Source organism: Chlorocebus sabaeus, chromosome 18 (genome assembly GCF_047675955.1).
Source record: "Chlorocebus sabaeus isolate Y175 chromosome 18, mChlSab1.0.hap1, whole genome shotgun sequence".
In the NCBI taxonomy this organism is placed as follows: Eukaryota; Metazoa; Chordata; class Mammalia; order Primates; family Cercopithecidae; genus Chlorocebus; species Chlorocebus sabaeus.
In genome coordinates this window covers 208,161-231,047 of record NC_132921.1, presented here as the reverse complement: position 1 = coordinate 231,047, position 22,887 = coordinate 208,161, and the positions used below count along the sequence as shown (strand labels likewise).

The 22,887-nt window shown below is 50.3% G+C and overlaps 1 protein-coding gene and 1 long non-coding RNA gene across 8 annotated transcripts; one reads left to right on the top strand and one right to left on the bottom strand.

Annotated features, from left to right (window-relative positions):
- The first annotated feature begins 94 nt into the window (after positions 1-94).
- LOC140708974 (uncharacterized) lies at positions 95-7,928 on the top strand. Its single transcript, XM_073006221.1, has 6 exons — positions 95-194; positions 1,012-1,785; positions 2,537-2,816; positions 2,936-4,004; positions 4,285-4,396; positions 7,514-7,928. Exons 1-4 carry the CDS (start codon positions 95-97, stop codon positions 3,414-3,416), a joined length of 1,635 nt encoding a protein of 544 aa, XP_072862322.1. The 3' UTR covers positions 3,417-4,004; positions 4,285-4,396; positions 7,514-7,928.
- Positions 7,929-9,246: 1,318 nt separating this feature from the next.
- LOC140708977 (uncharacterized) lies at positions 9,247-22,581 on the bottom strand. 7 transcript variants are annotated; one of them, XR_012089274.1, is made up of 7 exons: positions 22,474-22,581; positions 19,792-19,899; positions 12,059-12,131; positions 10,445-10,596; positions 9,764-9,843; positions 9,583-9,677; positions 9,426-9,493 (listed from the first exon to the last, which is right to left on the bottom strand). It is a non-coding gene; the product is annotated as an uncharacterized lncRNA (long non-coding RNA). The 7 variants fall into 7 exon arrangements; XR_012089270.1 differs by having other exon boundaries at positions 9,247-9,677; XR_012089271.1 differs by having other exon boundaries at positions 9,247-9,677; positions 9,764-9,839.
- Positions 22,582-22,887: the final 306 nt, after the last annotated feature.

Sequence of the window (22,887 nt, the reverse complement as noted above, 5' to 3'; positions counted from 1 at the left end):
TTATGGTATAGATCTGGACTCCATCCTTTGCAATGTGTGGGGTTCTAGGAAAAGGCTGGCCAGCCGGGGAAGTGTCCTGGGCTCTGTCCCAGTGATGACGAACTTGGCTGCCCACAAGGGCGGCCTGTTCACCACAGTGACCCCCGGGGACCACGCCTGCACCCACCTTGCTGAAGATAATTCACTTCTCATCCGTGAAAGAATAAAGCTAGACTAACTCAATTTCACACTCACTTCCAACTTTAACAACTTGTGTTAGGAAATCAAAGACAAGGACTCTGACCATGTCACAAACCCAGGAAGCAAAACCCGAGACTAACGGAATGATGCCACCTTCGCAGTTCCGAGCTCTACTAGTTGTTTTTCTTTTCTGGTCTGTTTTTCTCTTTTGGTTTAAATTGTCTCTGTTTCTCCCTCTCTGTGTCTCTCTCCTGGTTGCTCTGTCTCTCTGTGTCTCTTTTTAAGACTCTGTGTGTCTCTGTTTCTCTCTTCCCCTCATCTTTCTCTATCTTTCTATGTCTCTCTGTGTCTCTGCTTCTCTGACTTTTTCTGTCTCTCTCTCTCTGTCTCTCTCCCTCTCCCTCTCTTTCCCTCTCTCTCTCTGTGTGTGTGTGTGTGTGTGTGTGTGTGTGTGTGTTTGTGTGTGTGTGTGTGTCTCACTCTCTTGGTTTCTCACTCTCACTCTCCATCTCGCAGCTCTCTTTGGTTTCACTATGCAAGCTGACTCTCCCCACCTTATAATACAGTGGGATTAGCAGGAACCGAGTGGACGCCACAGCCCCCGTGGGCCCGGGAAATCGCAGCTTCGTCATAGCTAAGCCCGCCGCGCTCAGTTTTTCCCACCACCTGGAGGATCTACTCTCCGTTCGTCCTTCCCGACCTCAGACTACAGAGAATACCTGGGGGCGAAGGTCGAGGAAGCCGCGCCCGGAGGCTCCCAGCGCAGCCCCAGGAGGAATCCTGCCGGCAACTAGAAGCTGTGCGCGCAGCGGGGCTCTGCGCCAACAACAGCCGGAGCGGCCGGGCCTGCTGCGAACTTCCGCATCCAGGTGGGGTCTCCACGCCCCAATTCCACCCCGCCCCGCCATCGGCGCTCCCTGCAAGTGCAGGGCTTCCCCCCGCCCAGACGTTCGCGCCCACTCAAGGTCTCCCTCACCCGGCCTGGGAGATGCTCCCCGCGTTCTATCCCGCCCCACCCTGGCGCGCCCCGCAAACGATGTGACCCCCGCCCCGCTGTGGTCTCCCCTCCCCCGGACGCTGCCCCTGCCCCCACCTGTGGCGCTCCGGGCATCTCTGAAGTCCCCAACCAGAGCCTTCCAGCCCATCCGCGAGTCTTGAGCACCAGAGACGCGGCCCCACCCGCAGGGACCCCGCCTACCTGTGGCGCTATCCCCACGTCTGCGGCCCACCTCACCGCTAGCGCGGCCCCCACCTACGACGACCCCGGCGTAGGTGCTCCTGCCCACTCCCGCCCCCCGCCCGCACCTGCCCCTTTCCCTGCACCTAGCCACGCCCCCGCTCCCGCAGCCCCTCCCGTGCGCTCGGGCCCCGCCCGTCACCGCCCATTGGCCCTGGGGCGGGGCGGGGCAGCAGTTCCGACTCCCGCGCGCGCGGGCAGGGTCCACATTGCCTACTGCGCACCGGGACTAGCGGCTCCTCTCGACCTCCTCGCCATGGACACTGACGACTCCCAGGCCCCTAAGGGCTCCTTGCGGAAGTTCCTGGAGCACCTCTCCGGGGCCGGCAAGGCAGTCGGCGTGCTGACCAGAGGCGAGGATGCTCAAGGTGCGCGCCCCCCTTCCGGCGGCGAGGGAGGGACGGACGGAGCCGAGGAGAACAAGGCGAAGGGGATTTGGGGGATGGGGCAGAAGAGGGGGGAAGCGATGGGAGGACGCGGGGAAAGGTGGAGAAGCGATGGGAAGAACCAGAGAGAAGAGCGGGGAAGCGATGGGGAGAACTGGGGAGAAGCCCTGCCCGGGAGCGGCAGGGGTACCTGCGGGGCGGCATGAGCCAGCAAGGCAGCCCCCGGGTCCTTGCCGGGTGGTGCGGAGGAGGAAGGGACATGGCGGTAGGAACCTCCATCCAGAAGATAGTGAGCTTTCCACCCCCTCTGGTTTATGTTTTAAATTGAGCCTGACAGAGGGGGTCGCCTGGAGGACCCTCGGGAGTCGTTCTGCCTCTGAGCTGTAGGACCCGGCCGGGCTTCCCCTCCGAAGCGTGGGTACAGCGCGATCACTTCCTAAGTGGCCCCCCGCCCTTCAACTCCGCCCCACGCCGCCCCCCAGCATGTCGAGGAAGAAACGGCCGGGTCCCCGCGCGCCTCCTGTTGCCTCGTGCCCCGCGCGGCGTGGGCGGGGTCCCGGCTGCTGCAATGCGGGACGCGGAGGGAGTGCTCTGGGTTCCCGCCTGGCGTCTCCGAGGCGGTCCGGCAGCCCCTCGCGTTTCCGCTGGGAGATTTTAAAAATGGGTTTCCTGCCCTCGCATGTGCTGTTGCCTTTCGGCTCGTGAGAAAACCGAAAACTAAAATGGGTCCCAGGCCCTCCCCGCAGACCTCCGCGGACGAGAAGGACCAGGAAGCGGGGACTCCGGGACGTCAGCGGTGCCGCGGCGCGGGCTCTGGGTTTTCCCTGCCCTGCAATGTGGAAGCGGCTCTCCAGGAGGGACCCGAGTCTGGGTCCACGACGCGGGCGCGCCAGGAGGACATTTAACATTGAAGAGCCGGAGGTGGTGGAGACTGCGCGCCCCAGGCCCCGGGTGCACGTGAGGGCGCCGGTGCCCGGACGGTGGAGCGCCCCAGGCCGCGCAGCCCCTGGCGGGTAGATCGGCGCTTCCCAGGCGAACGCCACCTGGGAGCCTTAGTGATAGCGCGGGCTGGAGACGCGACGCGCCCGGAGCTGGGTTTTGATTTTTATTTTCCCGGTTCCTCCTGCCGCAGATGCGTGGAAAGGCGCGGATGGCGGATTTCCTCCCGTTTCGGGACCGCGCACTGCACAAGGATGGAGCGGGAATGGGCCCCCGCCCTCGGTCCCGGTAACCTTCCCTTCGCCCTTGAGCGCGCGGGGCGGCACGGGTGCTGCATGTTGGGGCGCTGTCAGCGCCGCCCCGCCCGCCGCGAGCGCCTACGTGATGCCCGGCCCGTCGTCTCCATGCGCCCTGGCCCTGACATCCGTACGCCGCGCGCTCCCCGAGCCAGCAGCGCAGCCTCCCTAGGCCCAGCGCCCCCGCCCCCGCGGGACACCCCGGTGGCAGCGCCAGGCCCCGCCCCGCAGCCCGCCCCCCAGCGCCCGGGGAAGTGCTCTGGCGTTAGCTTTCTAGTTAAAGGACCCCAGCATCAGCGTTCCTCCTGCAGGGTTGGGTTCTCAGAGAAAGAAAAGGTGATGCAGCAGAGGATGGGATTGGAGAAATTAGGAGAGTGAAGTGGAAATAGCCTGGCCAGCGTGACTTAAACCGGCCGGGAGATGTGCGAGTACGAATGGAGCCGCCTTGGGGTCCTAATAGGACCCAGAGTGGCTTCTCAGTCAAAGGCCTTCAGAAGCAGAGGGAGCACCTGCAGTGACCTTACCTGGGCCGCGAAAGACAAGAAACCTTCGGCACGGGAAGAGGAACTGACCTCTGGAAGCCACCAGGGCAGGTGGAAGGTCAGGGTTTCAAGGTGATTTTGGAATTTAAGTGCTGTGGGTCCTGCACAGTGGCTCATGCTTGTCATGCGAGTGCTTTCGGAGGCTGAGGCAGGAGGGTCGCTTGAGCCCAGGAGTTCCAGAGCAGCCTGGACCACATAGTGAGACTCTGTGTCTACAAAAAATAAAAAAGAAAGAAAAACACATTAAGATGCTGTATGTATTGGAAAGTATTTATGGGTCATTCTTTTGAGCTCCATGTCCAAAAGCTTGCTAAAATGCTTGGGAGTTTGTGTACAGGTACGTGAAATTAGGATACATTGGCAGAATCTCCGTGTTCTCTGTTGCCCTGGTTTTGCCACCTGGGAGGAGTTACACATATTGGAGGTTAGTAAGTGCACGCCTCTTCTCTTCTGGGGAAAAAGGTACTTTGGAAACCAGTATTATGTGGGAACGTGGCTTGGTTGGTACAGCCTCGGGTTAATGGGAGACAGCTGCTCTCAGCTCTGCAGATGGCATCAAATACGGTGGCCTCAAGCCCACGTGGGTCACACCTGGGCTGTCCCTGGGGAAGCCCGCCATGGCGGGTCGCCTGGGCTTTCTTTCCCTGGCAGAGCCGAAGTCACAATTTTTTTGTGGACTCTGTAAAGAGCTTTACCCTTCCCAGGTATGATCTTGAACCTGTTGGAGCATTTGGACCCATTTCTTTTGAGGAAGTTCACCTCCAGATGTGCTTAGAGGGCCTGGTCTTAGCTGCCACAGATTTACAGATCCTTAAAGTAAGTAAGTTATTCCTCGAGAATTTATCTGTTGTGCCCCCATTCTTTTGCCATTTTATTTTGATTCTATATTAGTACTTGATTTTCCCTGACATAGAAGACTATTGCCTGTAGCTGGAGATCAGAGAACACATTCACATTCAAGTATCAATTTCAGGGGAATTATCTGTCAGATGTGAAATTATGGTACAATTCAATATATTAAAATGACCATAGCTACCATTTGTTGAAAATATTTTGTATACTAGGAGCTTTACAATTCTTATCTCCAAGCCTAGATACATGGTCCCAAGAGAGGCATGCCCTCATTTTGGAAGTGGTGAGAAAGACTCACAAAGAAAAATAACTTAGGTAAGGGAGTGAGGTGCATACGCGATTGTGGTAGGAGCAAAACAGATCCTAATTCCAAATATTGTACTCTCCCTTAGACCACGAAGAGTACTTATGTCTGGCTCTGTCACCCAGGCTGGAGTGTAGTGGTGCCGTTACAGCTCACTGCAGCCTCAAACTCCTGGGCTCAAGTGATCCTCCTGCCTCAGCCTTCTGAGTAGCAGGGAAGACAGGAATGCAGCATCATGACCGGCTAATTGTTATTATTATTTGTAGAGACAGGATCTCACTATGCTGCTGAGACTGGTCTTGAACTCCTGGCCTCCTCTAGTGAGCCTCCTGCCTTGGCCTCCCAAAGAGCTGGAATTACAGACCTGAGCCGTCATGTCAGGCCTCCACCATGCTTTTCAGGGGCCTTTCTTGGTGAAGCTCCTTATTCTAGTTAATGCTCAAAAGTGAGCAAAACCCAACTTGCTCAAAATTACACAGATATTATTTGGGTGGTTTTGTAAGGGGAACAGAAAATAACTTTTTATAGCGATAGGCGTCAAGGTGGCAAAAATGATATTAAGGCTTAATACCAACGCGATGGGCTGCTTTTCTTCTCCCAGTAGAGTTCATATTATTTAATTATAATATAAAATTGAAAATGTCTTTCCTGTATTCCTGACTCCCCAGGCCTTGAATGAAGAAAGTATTTCTCAGGCGGGTTTTTTTTTTTTTTTTTTTTTTTTTTTCTTCTTTGGGTATCTTCTGTCTTAGGCTGTGGGTTTTTGTTTTTTATTTTTTTTTTCCCTGCTTCTTTGGGTATCTTCTGTTGTCCCAAGACATATCTGGAAACTTAAATTGATTTTCACCCAACCTAAAATAAGCTCCACAGCTCTGGATCGCGGACTGACCATGACTAAGTACCCACCGCCACATCACGCTGTGCCACACACCAAGAGTGACTCATTGTCTTCGTCACAGGTTGTGGCTTCTGCAGGGCCTGGTGGAGCTGAGTGTACTGGGAAGTCCAGGGGCATTCTTAGGGTGGGCTGGATGCGAAAGCGGCGTCCTTTTTGCCTGTGGTGATGTGAACATCAATACAGTATTTATAGAAAGTTCACAGAAATGTAGTAAGTTTCAACCTTTCCAATCCTAGTGAGAATAGCTAGCGTTTAGTGACTCTGTTATGTGGCAGGCCCTCAGTGATCCTGGGCACTGACTTATCCCCACTTTACACATGAGCAACGGATGCCCGAGGTGTATTGGCTTCCCTGAGTTCACAGGGCTCCCTGGTGTGGCCAGGCCCTGTGGCTGCTGCAGGGATGTTCAGGGCTGCGTGTAGCTGTGTCTTCACTGGTGTCCATCCCGCGCCCAGCACCACGCCTGGCGCTTGACAGGAACGCAAGCGTTTGCTGCCTGCCTCCCGCCTGGAATCTCCACTGAGGAGCAGGAAACCAGGGGTTCTAGCTGTCTTCTACATTCATGAAGTCCTTTAGAGGAATTCAACCCTCTCTAATCAAAAGTTTCCAATATCCTCAGGTCAATGCGTATAAACTGTTAAGACTTCAAGATTACAACCTCAAAACCGAAGTCAGAAGTGTGAGGTTTCAATTGACTGGACATGCATTAGGTCAATGACACACATATTTATTGGACACCAGGCTTGAGCCCCACATGGGCACCTTTGGTGTCTGAAGCAATATTCCTTGGGTGGTTTTGTGAGGGGAACAGAAAATGACTTTTTATAGCGATAGGAGTCAAGATGGCAAACATGATATTAAGGCTTAATACAAATGTGATGGGCTGCTTTTCTTCCCCCAGTAGAGTTCATATTATTTAATTATAAGATAAAATTGAAAATCTCCGAAGCAATGCTTCAGAGCCCAGTAGGATGGAAGGGGAAACTGAGAACAGTGCCATTTCTCCTCACACAGCTCTGGCGCCCCTCACCATCCTGTGCACACACATTCTTTGATGGGATCTTTTCAGTGTAAAGTGCAGTAATTAATTTTGCAAAACTTACTGGGTCTGGGAGGCAGATGATGAGTGATGGTGTCACCCCGTCACACAGTGGGAGATTTATATGATGGCATCATTTTCTATGAATGCAGACCACCTTGTGTGCCATACTCGGATGACCCTTCGAAGCTAGACATTTTGTCATCTTTCAAAAGAAGCATGTTTTCCCCCTTGGTTACAGAAAACTAAAAGCTTTTGATACGGGACTCCAACCTTTTATCAGGGAGAATCAGGGCTCTTTAAATAAGCTCGACCAGTCGGATGGGCCGTCAGAAGCAATTAAAATTAGAAAGATGAAGATGCGGTAACAACCTGGTCAGGGCAAATGTCAGGATACCAGATTGCATGTTCACAGTTGCGTTTCTGTTAAGAACGTGCGGGTGAATATGGAACAGAGGGCCATGTGTCAGTAGTTGGGTTGCATTTTATGTTTCTTTTCTACAAGCCCTTTCTGGTGTTGTGTTCGTGTTTATTAGAGAGTAGCTGCCCAGAGGCTGCCGTTTCCCTCCCCACTCCTCCGTTCTCTGCATCTTCACCCCCAACTCCCAGTACTTTGGAATTACAGTCATTGTGTTTGTCAGGATGGAAGAGGCAGCCAGACACATGGCAGATCAGAGCACTGAGAGGCAGAGACTTAATAAGTCCCGCCGTGGCCCCACTGTCTCGAGTGCTGAGATAGGGCCTCGGTGTTTTTCTCTGCAGAATGGAGGCATCACTCAGTCTCTATCTTCTCTCCCTGTCTCTTTCTTCACTCCCCCCTTCCCTAACACACATCCACAGTGAAAGTCTTCAGGAGGCAAAAGAGAAAAGGCTGGACTGTGCTGGGTCCCCCCAACCCCGGGGCCCATTTGCTGTCTTCCCAGCTTCCGTGTGCCCAGAGCCGCCTGGGGGAGCCTTTGGAGGTGCAGATCCTGACTGTGTGGGTCTCAGTGAGGCTCCGACTCTCACGGGGAGGCGCCGGTGCTGCGGGTCCCCCTGGGGGCAGTGCCGCGGTTTGCAAATCCTGCAGATCAGCTTCTCCACTTCTCCAGGTTTCTCCAACATCAGATGCTCCCAGGAGTCCGGTGGGATTGTTTTCTGACTTTGACCAGGATTTTGACGGAGAAGATTCATTAATATAGGACCCCTTGTCTTAACGTACATATGTAAATGATCTGATCTGAAGTTTTCTGAATGGAAAATGATTGAAGGAGTGGCATCCAGTAGCCTCGGGGAGTCATTCCGTCATATCTTTTCAGCTGTGTCTTACTACGATTAAGATTTTGTTTCTGTGTGTGGCGGGGCGGGTGGGGGACGTTGAGATGGAGTCTCGCTCTGTTGCCCAGCCTGGAGTGCAGTGGCTTGATCTGGGCTCACTGCAACCTCTGCCTCCCGGGTTCAAGTGATTTTCCTGTCCCAGTCTCCCAAGTAGTTGGGATTATAGACATGTGCCACCATGCCCACCTTTTTTTTTTTTTTTTTTTTTTTTTTGTATCTTTAGTAGAGATGGGGTTTCACCATGTTGGTCAGGTTGGTCTCGAACTCCTGACCTCAAGCGCTCCACCTGCCTCGGCCTCCCAAAGTGCTGGGATAACAGGCTTGAGCCACCACCCCCAGCCTTATTTCTGTGTTTCTGTAATCATTGCGCACATTAACGACCGCCTTCGGTGAGTCAGGGCAGGCTTTAGGCAAAAGAACTAAGCCCTCTCCGCCCCTGCGACTCTCACTCCTGCGGTGAGGTGCGGGTACAATGTACCTGTAGCCGGACCTGAGAAGAAAAGCTCCTGTCTTATGAAAGGGCCCGGGGAGCCTCTGGTTGGGGCCGTTTGACCTGACCGGAAGGTGAGGGAGGAGTCGGTAGAGGTGGGTGGGCCAGTGGAGGACTTTGGATTCGCCTTGGGGGAACTGGGAAGCAGACTGACTGTCTCCGATAAGGGTGGCTTTGTGGAGAGGAGAGGACAGGAGGGGAGGTCGTGAGTTTAGGGTCTCACAAGGAGCGGCCACAGATGGAAGGTTATGGGGTGGGGCATGTGGCAGGGCAGCCTTGTGCCCACAGACACACCCCGCCGAGGAGACCCAGGGACTCAGCTATGACAGCTGGAAGGCGGAGCATGTGAGCTGCAGCAGACACAGGCAGGTGGGGTAAAAGGAGAGTCTTCGCAGCAGTGCTTAGAATAGCAAAAAGTGGGAAAACCAGCAAAAAGCTATCAATAGGAGATTAATGAATCCATTATGGCACCTGGAATGGAAGGAATTTTTGTCAGCGTTTAATAAGGAGCTTTGTGCTGGTCGAAAGTCAGGAGGTGCCCAGTACACTCAAGGGCAGTATTGAAGAGCTGAGTCCAGAGCAGCTCTGCACAGCAGATCCCCCTGGGGCCAGAGGGGCCGTTTGCAAATCCAAGCAGATCCGCTTTTTTTTTTTTTTTTTTTTTGAGACGGAGTCTCGCTCTGTCGCCCGGGCTGGCGTGCAGTGGCCGGATCTCAGCTCACTGCAAGCTCCGCCTCCCGGGTTCACGCCATTCTCCTGCCTCAGCCTCCCGAGTAGCTGGGACTACAGGCGCCCGCCACCTCGCCCGGCTAGTTTTTTGTATTTTTTAGTAGAGACGGGGTTTCACTATGTTCGCCAGGATGGTCTCGATCTCCTGACCTCGTGATCCGCCCGTCTCGGCCTCCCAAAGTGCTGGGATTACAGGCTTGAGCCACCGCGCCCGGCCGCAGATCCACTTCTTGAAGGTTTCTCCAACGGGAGCATCTCCCAGGATTGAGGCTTGCATGGGTGGCCTGTGTTATATATGCAATTTTAAATGATCTAGTTGCCACATTAAAGAAAGGCAGGTCCGGAGGGGGGGACGCTGGGTGCCATGACTCACGCCTGTAATCCCAGCACTTTGGGAGCCCAAGGCAGGTGGATCACTTGAGCCCAGGAGTTTGAGGCCAGCCTGGGCAGCATGGCGAGACCCAGTCTCTACAAAAAATACAAAACAATTAGTTGGATGTGGCGGTGCACACCTACAGTCCCAGCCCCGTGGGACATTGAGGTGGGAGGATTGCCTGAGCCCAGGAGTTGGAGGCTTCAGTGAGCTGTGACTGCACCGGTTCACTCCAGCCTGGGCAACAGAGTGAGACCCTATCTATAAATAAATAAATAAATAAATAAATAAATAAATAAATAAATAAAGTGAGACCCTATCTATAAATAAATAAACAAACAAACTACATTTTCTATTCAGCCCACTATTTTGATAACAGTTATTGTGTTATTAATATTTTACACTGTTTTCCATACTAAGTCTTTGAAACCCAGTGTGTAAAGGATCTTCAAGTACATCTCCATGTGGTCGGGACACACGTGGCCAGCGGCTCCTCTGAGGGACAGTGTGGTCACGGCGATGGGTGGCGTGTGCTGCCTGTACATAGAAGGTCCCCGTGTGAGTGTTTCTGCGAAGGCCCTGAGGGATGGGCAGGGGAGGGCCGACACCGTCCCAGCCACACAGAGGACCCTGGAATGCAGCAGGCTGCCAGCGCGCCCCCACCCCAGCCCCTCTGCTGCCTGAGCTCTTTCCCAGATGTCCACTTAGCTAACCTCCCTCACCTTCTTCCCTTTCCTTCTTTCCCCAAACGTCACTCTCAGGCAGGTCTGCAGGCTCTCCGATTGTCAATGGCAGCCCATCTCCATCCTCCACCCTCTTAACACCCCCCACCCCACTTGCTATTTTTCTCCTCAGTGCTTACGGCCATCCACCCCTGGGCATCATGCATTTGTTCACTGTGTTTCTTGCTTTCGGGTCTCTCCTGATTGGAACAAGCTCCGCCAGGACCAGAGGCTTTCCATTTTGTCACCGATGCATCCACATAGCTCCCGGCAGAGATGGCGCTTGGGGCACCTGAGGTGGACAGTGGCTGGTGGTTGAGCCCTACAGATTTATCTCAAGCCCTCCCCTGACCCTACCGGAAGACACGGTGGTCTGCACAGTCCAGATAGTCAGAGAGGCCCCCCGGCTCGATGACTTTGAACCGGCGGGGGTGGGGAGGGGGGAACAGCACCGTCGACAGAATCCCCCCTTGGTATCCCACCTCCCCATGCCTACATAATCCCTGCATTATCAAAGGAGAGACCCCTAGAAGGAGGTTTGGCAGCAGGAGTGAGATCAGCGCAGTGAAAGCTCATTTTCTGACAAACCAGTGGGAGGAGTTGGCAAACTGACTTTCTCAAAAAGAATGTATGCATCGAAATTAGCAAGTGAGTGATCAGCAGTGTGGGAAAATTCAGGAAAAGCAGTTCAGTGCTGTGAGAGAGAGCGAGGCAGGGAGCTTTATTACTCCAGACAACGGAGGAGGTAAAAGGATAGACCTAGATTATTTCACTAGAGTTCATCTATTCTTTTTTTTTTTTTTTTTTTTTTTTTTTTTTGAGAGGGAATCTCGCTCTGTTACCCAGGCTGGAGTGCAGTGGCGCAATCTCGGCTCACTGCAACCTCCGCCTCCCGGGTTCAAGCGATTCTCTTGCCTCAGCCTCCCAAGTAGCTAGGACTACAGGCGCATGCCACCACGGCCGGCTCAGTTTTCTTTGTATTTTCAGCAGAGAGGAGTTTCACCCTGTTAGCCAGGATGGTCTCAATCTCCTGACCTCGTGATCTGCCTGCCTTGGCCTCCTAAAGCGCTGGGATTACAGGCGTGAGCCATCGTGTCCAGCCTATTCCTTTTTTTAAAAAAATACAATTTAGATTTTATCAGAATAGAATCCTAGGAAGCTGAGATTTGTAAACTGGGATATCCATCTCCTCCAAGTAGCCAGGAAATAAGCCAGGTGACCTAAGTCATTCTTGCTAGGCCCTGGTGTGGGCCTGGGATGACTGACTCAAGGAAGAAGCTGTCTTGTGACTGACTCTCTTACCTGCACTGTCGTTTAGTAAGAAGCTGTTAAAAAGTATATCATATGAAGAAAGTGATTTACTAATTGATCAGAGTAATGATCACATATTTCCTATTTAACCACTCCCTCATTATCTCCAACTTTATCTTTGGTTCTCATGACAAGATTATCACTTCCCAGAAAACTGGGTTTTTTTGCAAATTACCAGGAGGTGTTTTTCCAAATGGTAAGGTTCTTCTTTGGTGGGAAGATGTTTTCTCCTGGAAATCCTTAGGAAAGTTATTTGATTCTTGGGTTGGGCTCCCAAAACCAAAACAAAACAAGATGGATTATCCCCAGGATACCTGAGCTATAAGGACAATCTGTAGCTTGAGCGTGGAGTGAAAGACACTGAAACTGCCCTTTGTCCCAAATGGCTGTGTGCCGGGGCCCTAGAACAGCCCTAAGGAGGTGGTGAAACAGGTGACATTTACCTGTGAGGCTGAAAGCCCTCATTGCCAGGCTGTGAAAGTCCGCACTGCAGGTGTGCACGTCTTTATCCCTGTCCTGTGGGTGACAGAGCCTGCCAGTGAATGCTGGTGCATTTCCTTCTTCCTTTTCATCCACCCGTGTTCTCCTCCCTCCTAACCCCTCACTGAATGTTCCTGGGGCTTCATCAGGTTTCACCCTGCAGGGCCCAGCAGGAGGCAGCTGATTTGCAGTCCTCACCATTCAGAAGTTCAGAGGGAGGGCTTAGAACCAAACAGGCTCCACCCCCAGGCAATTAAATGAGCATCTGGCCTCAGCAGGCATTATTTTCCTTCAAGTTCCCATTGGTGACTCTAAGGCACAGGTATCGTAATAGAGGAAATCAGGAAGTCTTGAAAGTTAAAAGGAAATAAAACTAGGGTTTACCCTGTAGCTTCACCACTTCACTAAGGTCGTTACCTTCCAGTAATCAGTTTATCCCCCTCAGAGCCTCAGCTTTCCCATACCTCCAGGGAGGTGTCAGGAGCTCTGCGGGCTTCCTGTGAGAATCATCCGGGCCTGGGCTCTAGCTGTGGGTGTGCAGTCAGCAAGGGACGCCCTACTAGGTCCCACCAAGTGCTGCCAGCCCCTGAGCTCAAGGAGGACACGTGAAGAAAAGCCCTTTGCAATGTAGGGCTCCATCCCACCAACGTGCAAGTGAATAGAAGTCCTTTCAAGACCTAGTATTGTGTATTTTTAAAAGTGTGGTGCCCCGTCACCTGGAAATTGCTAGAAATGCACGTTCCCAGGCTCCCTCTCCACCTGTGAAACCCTGGGGGTGGCCCAGCTACCTGGGGTGCCGCGGCCGCTGATGGTGCTCCTGCTGTGGGGTGGTGTCACTGTTCTTTCCAGGTGGGTACAGGTGGACCCAGGGGTGGGGGGTGGGGAGAATCCCGCAGGGACTTCAGGGACTGAGTTTAGTGCTGGGGTGTGTTTCTACTCTGTACAGGAGTCTCCTGGGGTCACCTTGTGTACCATGTCCAGCTTTTTTTTTTTTTTTTTTTGAGACAGTGTCTCGCTCTATCGCCCAGGCTGGAGTGCGATGGCGCCATCTCCACTCACTGCAAGCTCCTCCTCCCGGGTTCACAGCATTCTCCTGCCTCAGCCTCCTGAGTCGCTGGGACTACAGGCGCCTGCCACCACAACCAGCTAATTTTTGTACTTTTAGTAGAGATAGGGTTTCACCACGTTGGTTAGGCTGGTCTTGAACTCCTGACCTCAGGTGATCTCCCCGCCTCGGCCTCCCAAAGTGCTAGAATTACAGGTTTGAGCTACCATGCCCAGTGGGCTAATTTTTAAGTTTTAGAGATGGGTTCTCACGGTTACTCTTGCTGGTCTCAAACTCCTGGCCTCAAGCAATTCTCCCATCTTAGCCTCCCAAAGTGCTTGAATTTGCAGGCATGAGCCAACACACCTAGCCAGAAATTGATCTTTCATTTTAAACTTCATCTAGAGATGTGACAAAAACCAAACGAAGTATTTGTTAAAATACTTTATAACCCTAGGTACAGTAATAGAGTAATCCAACTGACAATTTCACAATTTGGCAACAAGTTCAAGGTTATACATGTTAATAAAGATAACACATTTATTCAACCAGAAGAAAAAGGTTACAATGACAGAATTTATCTTTTTCTTTACTATGTTGTCTGAGCTATGGTTAAGGTTTGGGGAACTAGTATCTTAAAGAACCTTCAGAAATTTCTCATTCTAGAATTTAGAAACAAATTTCACACTCTCGGGGTTGAGAGAATCCAGGAGCAATCACCACCCCTAGTGTCCCGATGCTACTCTCCAAAGGCCCTTCCCCACTAGCCACAGAAATCAGAGCTCCCTGGGAAACAGACAGTTGAGTCTCTGGAGGAGGAAGGCCTGGCTGTGCCTGCGTTAGGGAGGTGGGGATGGGGGCATACAAACCAAAGAAGTGAGACCAAAATGGGCCAACAGCTGTGGCAAATGTCGGCATAAAAATAAATAAATTCCATCTGATCACATGGTCTCAAATATATACATATACAGAAATATTTGTGAGGTCACAGTGGTACTAAAAAACAAAACAAAGACGACTGGGGGGAAAAAAAGAAGAAAAGAAAGAACTCTTTTCTCCATGTTGGGCGCAGTGGCTCACACCTGTAATCCCAGCACTTTGGGAGGTCAAGGTGGGCAGACTGTTTGAACTCAGGAGATCGAGACCAGCCTGGGCACCACGGCGAGACTCTGTCTCTACAAAAAACATTAGCACTAGCTGGGCATGGGGGTGCACATCTGTAGTCCCAGCTACTCAGGTGGCTGAGGTGGCTCAGGAGGCTGAGGCTGCAGTAAGCTAAGACCATGCTATTGTAGTCCAGCCTGGGGGACAGAACCAGACCCTGTCTTTAAAAAAAAAAAGACAGCTTCTTCTGTCAACATTAGAGGTAGTTCCTGCACCACCCCTCCTCCTCAAACTGGACTTCCCAGGGAGAGCAGCCGCCCCTGCCTTTTCCACAGAACCATATTTCAAGATAACCCAAGAGCCCCAGCTGATGTGGAGCTCTTCTTTGAAGAAGTCCAGCAAACGAATGAAGAATTACAGAATTTGAAAACTTCACAAACTCTAATAAATGATTCAGGCAATAATCCTCAATGAATATGAAAACCATTAATAGGTTGATGAGGAATTATCACAGGACACCAGAAACTCAAGTGCACCAGATGGTCTGTGGCTGAAGGGAGAAAGCAGATCTTCACAAGACAGTGGCCGACTCTCAGCATGCACCCTGCTGGTGTGAGACCCCCCGGTGGAGGCAAGCAGGCCTCACACGATGGTAGGATGTGGCCATCAATGCAGAACTCCCCATGAGGGACTCTGCTTAAAAAGGCGCAGCCTGACTCAAGCTAAGGCTTTGGATCTAAGTTCCAGTTCTCAGGAAACACAGGAACATGGCACCCAACACCACACAGGAGCAGCCAGGACACCTGGAAAGTGAGAGGGCCTGGAGGAAACCCGGCCTGCACACTCCTCTGCCGTCCCCGAGAGGGTGCCCAGGAGAGACCCGGGCTGACCAGGTGTGATCTGTGGGACCCTGTGCAGCAAACACTTTGGGGCCAACTAGAAAATGTGAATATGGAATAAGAAATAGGCAGTTTTATGAAAGTATGTTTTATTCTATTAAAACTGAAAATGGCATTAGCTCATGTAAGAAAAAATCATGTTTTCAGGTCACAAATTCAAATATTTAGTGGTAAATGATGACATTTAAAATTTACTTCCAAAAACTTCACAAGGAAAAGGATATCTATTATGTGATAAGTGTTTAGGGGCTCATTATCCTAGTCTACTTTTCTGTATACTTGAAAGTTTTCATAATTGTTTTTATATAAACTAACCTTGCAAATATGTTTTTACATTAGCATTTATATGTAAATTATTAGTGTTTTATAGGATACGTATAACTATATTATTACTATAATGACCTTATACTAGTGACATAAGAAACAAGCGATAGATCAGAAAGTGAGGATGTGATGAAGGTTCTGTGACTGCATCCACTATCGGAAGAGCACTTCTCCATGCCAAGGAGAGGCTCGAAGCTAAGCATTGCTAAATGTGAGAGACGCCATGTCATGAAATTGGAAGAACACACACAAGTTAACTTTCCACAATCCACCATCAAACTTTTCCAACAAAATATTACCTAGCATTGCTTGGGTGATAGTGAGTGGTATGAAATTGCTTAAGCTGCTCCCACATAAGCTCCGGGATGCACAGTGGGTCACCCCTGGAGACCACTGAGTACGTGTGGTCGGGAAGAAGTCTATTTTGAAGGTGCTGGGGGAATATCCTCTCATTGTCTGTCTTGAAATGTGAAATAAATAAGAATACATACATTTAAAATAATACACACATACTACATTACTTACAATATAGCCAATTGATCACATTCTGGTGCATATGCCTGTAATACTTTGCAAATAAAACTGTTCTAATGGTAACAACAACAACAAAAAAGACACCCCTGCAGGCATTGTTTAACACCGTATTCAATCACTCATCACCCATGCACAGGACCCAAGGATTGAGAACAATGGACTTTTTGATGTGTGTTGCAAATTGGAGGGATCACCAGGTCTGCCCACCAGCCAGGAGGGAAGTGGGGAGAAGCTCTCACCCTAACTTGAGTTTTAAGAAGGCTCCTTGGAAGAAAAGACCACCAAATTGAGAATGAAAGGTAAGAAATAGTTCACCAGCTGAGGGGGGCTACGGGAGTCAGAGAGCAGGCCACCCACGAGCCCCAGGGACACCAGCACAGGCAGGTTGTCAAAGTCACAAGGGGACATGAAGACACGGGCCCAGGACAGCAGCTCTTAATCCAAAATGGTCTCAAGGCTCCTTTACACTCTGAAAAATTAACCCATTTATGCCTGAGGTTGCAATTTTTTTTGTAAAAATTCAGACCTTGGCAATGACCTTGAGCTGTAGGATATAAATAACTCCCACAAGCTTAGGATTCCAATAATGGAACACGAGGCACAAATAGGTTTTAATGAGGACCCAAGCAGCTTTTGAATATGTGGGCTTTTTTGCCTGTGTAGGTGCCTGTGTGTGTTTATATAATTTTTCTATATTCTAAATTAAAGCTGAGACATTTAAAAACTACTTATGCATTAAGGTAAGCCATCATTACATGATAATATAAATATGTTTGAAAAATATTTCTCATAACAAAGTAAAAAACTGACTACTTAGAGTGATGCTGTGTTGCCTTTTTTGCAAACCTCTGTAGTGTCTGGGTCAGAGGTGAAGCTGGACTCCCCCATCTGCTCTGTATGCAGCTTGGTGCGTGTCACACACCTCGCCACGCAGCCTCTAGAAAGTACACCATGTACTTGGGCAAGAATGAGTGAAAAAGACAATGTGTTGATAGTGGTATGAAAAGAGCTTTTCTCTCGCTGCAGATCATACACGGGGGTCGTCAGACATGGTCTGAGACAGCATCCTGGCCCCGCTAATCCCCTGGCTTCTGCTCACAGCACTGACCTAGCTAATCCAAGAACATGTCACCTATAATGAGAATATTGTATAAAAATCAACCACCTTCCAGATGTGTCTGTATCATGGTTCTGTACATGGGTAAGGTAAGCTGAACACAACATTAAAAAGAAAGAAAACTTACAAACCCTCCCTTCATCTCACTAAAGACGACTCCTTTAAAGACCAAGGGTGTCTGGGGTCGCTAGGATTCTCGTGTTCCAGCCGCCATCCTTCCTGCCTGAGGACAAATAATTATAAGCTGACAGTGACTCAAATACTAAAGTCTGCATCAACTAGTTAATCACTCATGACATACCAGAAATCCAGCTCGTGTAAACACGGGAAAAAGGTGGCGTCCAAATACACCGAGAGGAGATTCTGAAGGTCCTTGGGATTTTGTGTGGAAAATGGATACAGAGTATAATCACTAGCTGGGTACAAATGAAAAGTGAAATTGTAAAATATAACAGATTTCTACTAAAATTATTGAGTCTCAAGCTTCATTTCCCCTTTGTCCTAGGACAGTAAGTTGTAGCTATTCTTGAGATGGGGCAGTGGCTCCATACTCTGGCCCCCGACCTTACTTTAGGTAAGCCTCCTGGTAAGTGTCCATACTTTTCGGTATGAAAGAAACTGTCTTCTCTTTCAGTCATGCCAGCCGGCCCTCTCCCTCAATCACATACCACGTCCCTGTGATCACAACACTTGCCACCCACTCCGTCCGGGTGCCATGAGTCACCTGGCCAAGCACACACAGCAAGTCGCTGGCAGAGGTGAGACCTCGAGTCTCCTCAGCCCAATCTAGGGAGCCTGCCATCCAACCACCATGCATAAGTGGCCCACTACGACCTGCATCATCTACCGCTGTTAAATTACTCGTTTCCAAGCTTACCGTACTTTGTAACAGATGATAATGCATTTAAAATCAGCAGATACAGTGAGATGTCTGCTTTCTAACAATATATAGCTTTAATAATAATAGCGCTCATGGTAGCTATTTCTCAAACAAGAAACATGACTTATCGTAAGTTTCTATGGCTGGACACAGTGGCTCACACCTTTAATCCCAGCACTTTGGAAAACCAAGGTGATATGGTTTGGCTGCGTCCCCACCCAAATCTCATCTTGAATTGTAGTTCCTATAATCCCCACATGTTGTGGGAGGGACCTGGTAGGAGGTGATTGAATCATGAGAGCGGTTCCCCCCATATTATTCTCGTGACAGTGAGTACGCTCTCACGAGATCTGACAGTTTTATAAGGGGCTTTCCCCTTCACTTGTCATTCTCTTCCCTGCCACCCTGTGAAGAGGTGCCTTCCACCATGATTGTAAGTTTCCTGAGGCCTCCCCAGCCATGCAGAACTGTGAGTCAATTAAACCTCTTTACTCTTTAGGTCATTCTTTATAAATTACCCAGTCTTGGGTATTTCTTCATAGCAGTGTGAGATTAGACTAATATACAAGACAAGAGGATTACTTGAACCCAGGAGTTTGAGACCAGCCTAGACAACAAAGCAAGTTTCCACCTACACACACACACACACACACAATGAGCCAGGCGTGGGGGCACCTTGTCCCAGTTACTTGGGAGACTGAGGTGAGAGGATCGCTTGAGCCCAGAAGTTTGAGGCTGCAGTGAGCCCAGATCATCCCACTGCACTCCAGCCTGGGTGACATGGTGAGTCCCAGTCTCAAAAATAAGTACATTTCTATAAAATTTGAAAAATAAAGGAGTGAGTTTATAGTACTGGCTACTATTAATAAGGGCCTCACCCAGAGTGAGGTGTCTTTGCCCTCACTTTGCAGGATTTCACAAATGCTCTGAGTCTGTTGTCAGGACTCCCATGCCTGGACCTTGCCTGGGACCCCCTAGTCACTGTGCTGGTTCCCTTGCTGGAGCCCTGCCCAGAGGCAGCTGCTTTCTTACACCACCCTCTCCAGGAGCTCTTCCCTTTCCCCCCAGCAGCAGCAGCAGCAGCAGCAGCAGCTCCCACCCTTGTCCTTGGCCCTCCGCATGGCATCCACCATGTGCTTCCAGTCACAGCCGCATCAGTCTTTCTAGATGGTAAGTTGTTTTTTAAATTTGCTACAACATCAAGCATAGCACAGAGCCAACAGCTGGCCAAATATGTGAAGTGTGGTCATTTTTAGTTACTATGCTTAAAAAAAAAAAAAAAAAAAAAAAGGAAAAGACTTAAGCAAATAACAAAACAAAAATGAATCCATTTTAATATAAACCCAAGTAAGTATAAGTCCACAATTTCTTCTTTATAATTTTGAAACCCAAAAGGCTCAGAAAACTGAAAGATTCTGCAGAAGTTTAGAGCAAACTATTTGATGGCAAAACCTGACTGAACAGATCAGGGCACTGAGTCTTCGTGCTCACACTCAGCGAATCATCAGGTTTGGCTGCAGAAACCTGAGTGTGTCTGATGACAGACCCAGCTGGAAGTGTTACTCTCTCAAATCTGACAAGAATCAGGCTTCGCGGGATTCCAGGAAGGGACCGGGGGTCATTTCTCTCACAAGCTTTGTTCAGCCGAGTAGCCATCATGCAACAGGAGCTGGGCCAGGGCCTTGGGACATGAGGACAAGGCTAGTCTCCACCCTAAAGGGCCCGTACCTATGCCAGAAACCACACCTGCAATGTATGTGGATTTATGAGGAGGTGCCGAGAAGGACCCATACCTGGTTTATGGTGAATCCGTGGATCTTGTCTCCTAGTTGATAGTGTAGAGCCCTCTCACAAGCCCGGTTACTGTTCCATCGCCACGCTCTGTGGTGTGCATGTCTAGACTAAAGGTCATCTAAGTTAGATGAGCTGCAGGAAAATTATCTGGCTAACATTATTCAGCCACATAGTGAAAATACTCTTACATGATAAAGATCATTAATTAGATAAAAATTAAATACTGCATCTTCCAAAATCTTGCACATTCCAGAAAACTAATTTCTGGTAAGACCCTTCCCATTTTAATGACCTTTTATCTTACCTAAAGCTTCAGTGTTGGAAACCTTTTCTTTATACATGTTCAAAAATAACTATAATACAATCATGGTTTAAATTCCCCTTAAGAAACTCTTAAACAAAAGGGCTTCTTTTCCTCACAGAATCCTCACAAGCCTTCAAAATATTGGAAGAAATTCACACTACAGTTAAATCCCATTACATGCCTACCGAATTGGTGAAAACTTTTTAAAAAGCCTAATATTACCAGGAGCTCTCACACACTGCTAGTCATACTGCTCTTATACTGCTACGTACACTGCTACCTGTCCCACAGGGAGTACAGAGTGGAACAACTTTGGAAAAACACTTGGCATTCTTTAGAAAGCTAAGCAGGCAGGGCATGGTGGCTCACACCTGTAATCCCAGCACTTTGGGAAGCCGAAGAGTTCCAGACCAGCCTGGCCAATATGGTGAAACCAAGTCTCTACTAAAAATACAAAAATTAGCCAGGCGTGGTGGCAGGTGCCTGTAGTCCCAGATACTTGGGAGGCTGAGGCAGGAGAATCGTTGAAACCGGGAAGCAGAGGTTGCAGTGGGCCGAGATCACGCCACTACACTCCAGCCTGGGCGTCAAAAAAAAAAAAAAAAAAAAAAAAAAAAATCTGAATACTGGAAATCCGTTCACCTCTTGGTCTACATCCTCCACACCTTACACTGCTGCACCAGCACTCACAGACAAGATTGTCAGCACAAACTCTGATAGTCCCAAACTCAACTCACCTGGAGGTGTAACGACAGCGAATGGATAAACTGCAGACTAATCATTCAATTAAAAAAAAAACTAACCAACAAAAGTGCCTACAACTGCATATAACAAAGATGAAGGTCACATAATGTTAAACAAAAGATACACACGATACAGTATTATCCTAAACAGGTATTATTCAAACAGGTAACAAGATACTGTCAGAATGCATAGAGATGGTAAAATATTTTTAAAAAGCAAGGACATTTCTGTATGATAGTGCTAATCTAAGCGGGAGGGAGAGGGTTATGAGCAGTTAGGGGAAATCTTCAGCTTGGTCATGCGGACACTTTTTTTTTTTTTTTTTTGAGACAAGAGTCTTGCTCTGTTGCCCAGGCTAGAGTGCAGTGGTGCAATCTCGGCTCACTGCAACCTCCACCTCCTGGGTTCAAGCAATTCTCCTGCCTCAGCCTCCTGAGTGGCTGGGACGACAAGTGCTCACCACCACGCCCAGCTAATTTTTGTATTTTTAGTAGGGACGCGGTTTCACCATGTTGGCCAGGCTGGTCTTAAACTCCTGACTTCAAGTGGTCCGCCCGCCTTGGCCTCTCAACATGCTGCGGTTACCGGCGTGAGCCACCGCGCCCAACCTACTTATTTTCTAATTATTCTCACCTGGATGAGATGGCTTACGCCTGTAAGCCCAGCAATGTGAGAGGCTGAGGAGGGGGATCACTTGAGCCCAGGAGTTCAAAACCAGCCTGGGCAACAGAGCAAGATCCCGTCTCTTCAAAAAAAAAAAACACTTTATTTTCTCAAATTGTACTATATGTCTTACGGGCTTTTCTACATTAATATATCCCACCAAAATATTTTAAAGATATATACAGGGGAAAAGAAAACACCTATTCAGTCACTGTCAACATTATGAAGATACGCTGTAGTCAACATTTGCTTACTGATTTAGCAAATTTCAGAATTATGGGACAGAGACGCATTTTAAGAAGTTACTTATGAGCAAGGACATGATAAGAAACCCGTGAGCGGTAAGGCCAGGGTCTCCCCCGAACTTTCCAGTAACCTGCTGCCAAACTCACGCCACGGACGCCCCGTGTCTCCCCCCGGCCTGGGCCGGCAGCGCTGAACTGTTACATTAAATACTGGCTCGTGGATTACCATGAGCACTAAACCGCTTCGTCAATTTTTTCCCCCATAAACTGAGTCGTTAAAAAACCAAAAAAAGTTAAATTCCGGGAGGCTTCAGTTCTCTGAACACAGCCGGACTTTAAGAGTGGGCTGTGGGCGCCTCGGGTCTCTTAAGGACTCGGCCTCCAACAAAAATGAACTAGGAGCAAAGACACCAGCGAGAACCGCAACTGCCGGCCCCATTTACTACCCCCATTAAAGCCCACTCCAAAGGAGGGCCCTGCCGGGAGCGCCACGGGCAGACCCGGCCCCCAGCCCGGGGCATCGCCCCGGGGTCCTCCGGCCTCAGAACCCCGGATGTGGGAGCCCAAGGAAGGCCCCGGCAGGGCCTCGGGGTGCGGGGCGCCCACAGTGCGGGGAGCTGCAAGGCTTGGGCGCAGGGACCCCTACGTCTCCGGCCCGCCCTGGACCTTCCTCTCCCGGGAGCCAGCACGCCGAGCACTTCTAGCCGCCGACCGCAGCGCCTCACCCGCCGCTCAGCCGCCTCAGAGAACTCAACCCCCTCCGCGCGCCACAGCGCCACATGGCGTAAGACCAGCTCGGGGCTGGCGAGGGACCCCACTTAACGCGACGTAGGGCGTGGGGCGGGGCTTGCTGTGACGGCCACCACTCCTATTGGTCAGCGCGAACGGCAACGTCCTCTGCGATAGGCTGTAGATGAAAAGGGCGGGCCTCCACTGCTCTGGGACGGGCGGGAGGGCGGTGCAGAGGGCGATGGGCGGGAGGAGCGGGGCCGACATGCCGAAGGAGGCGGCAAGGGGAGAAGCGTGCTCACGGGTAAAAGGGGCGCGGCCGGCTTGACGAAAGGGGCGGGGTGGGGCCAGCAGCAGGATGTGGACAGTAGAAGGAGGGGGAAGTGGGCAAGGGAGCGCGGGTGAAAAGA

What these genes read in the sequence shown, in the direction of transcription:
- LOC140708974 (XM_073006221.1), top strand. Translation starts at nt 95, where the DNA reads ATGACGAACTTGGCTGCCCACAAGGGCGGCCTGTTCACCACAGTGACC. An exon ending in AGATAATTCACTTCTCATCC is followed by an intron (nt 195 to 1,011) that starts GTGAAAGAATAA and finishes CGCCAACAACAG; the next exon opens with CCGGAGCGGCCGGGCCTGCT. An exon ending in CAGAGGCGAGGATGCTCAAG is followed by an intron (nt 1,786 to 2,536) that starts GTGCGCGCCCCC and finishes AATGGGTCCCAG; the next exon opens with GCCCTCCCCGCAGACCTCCG.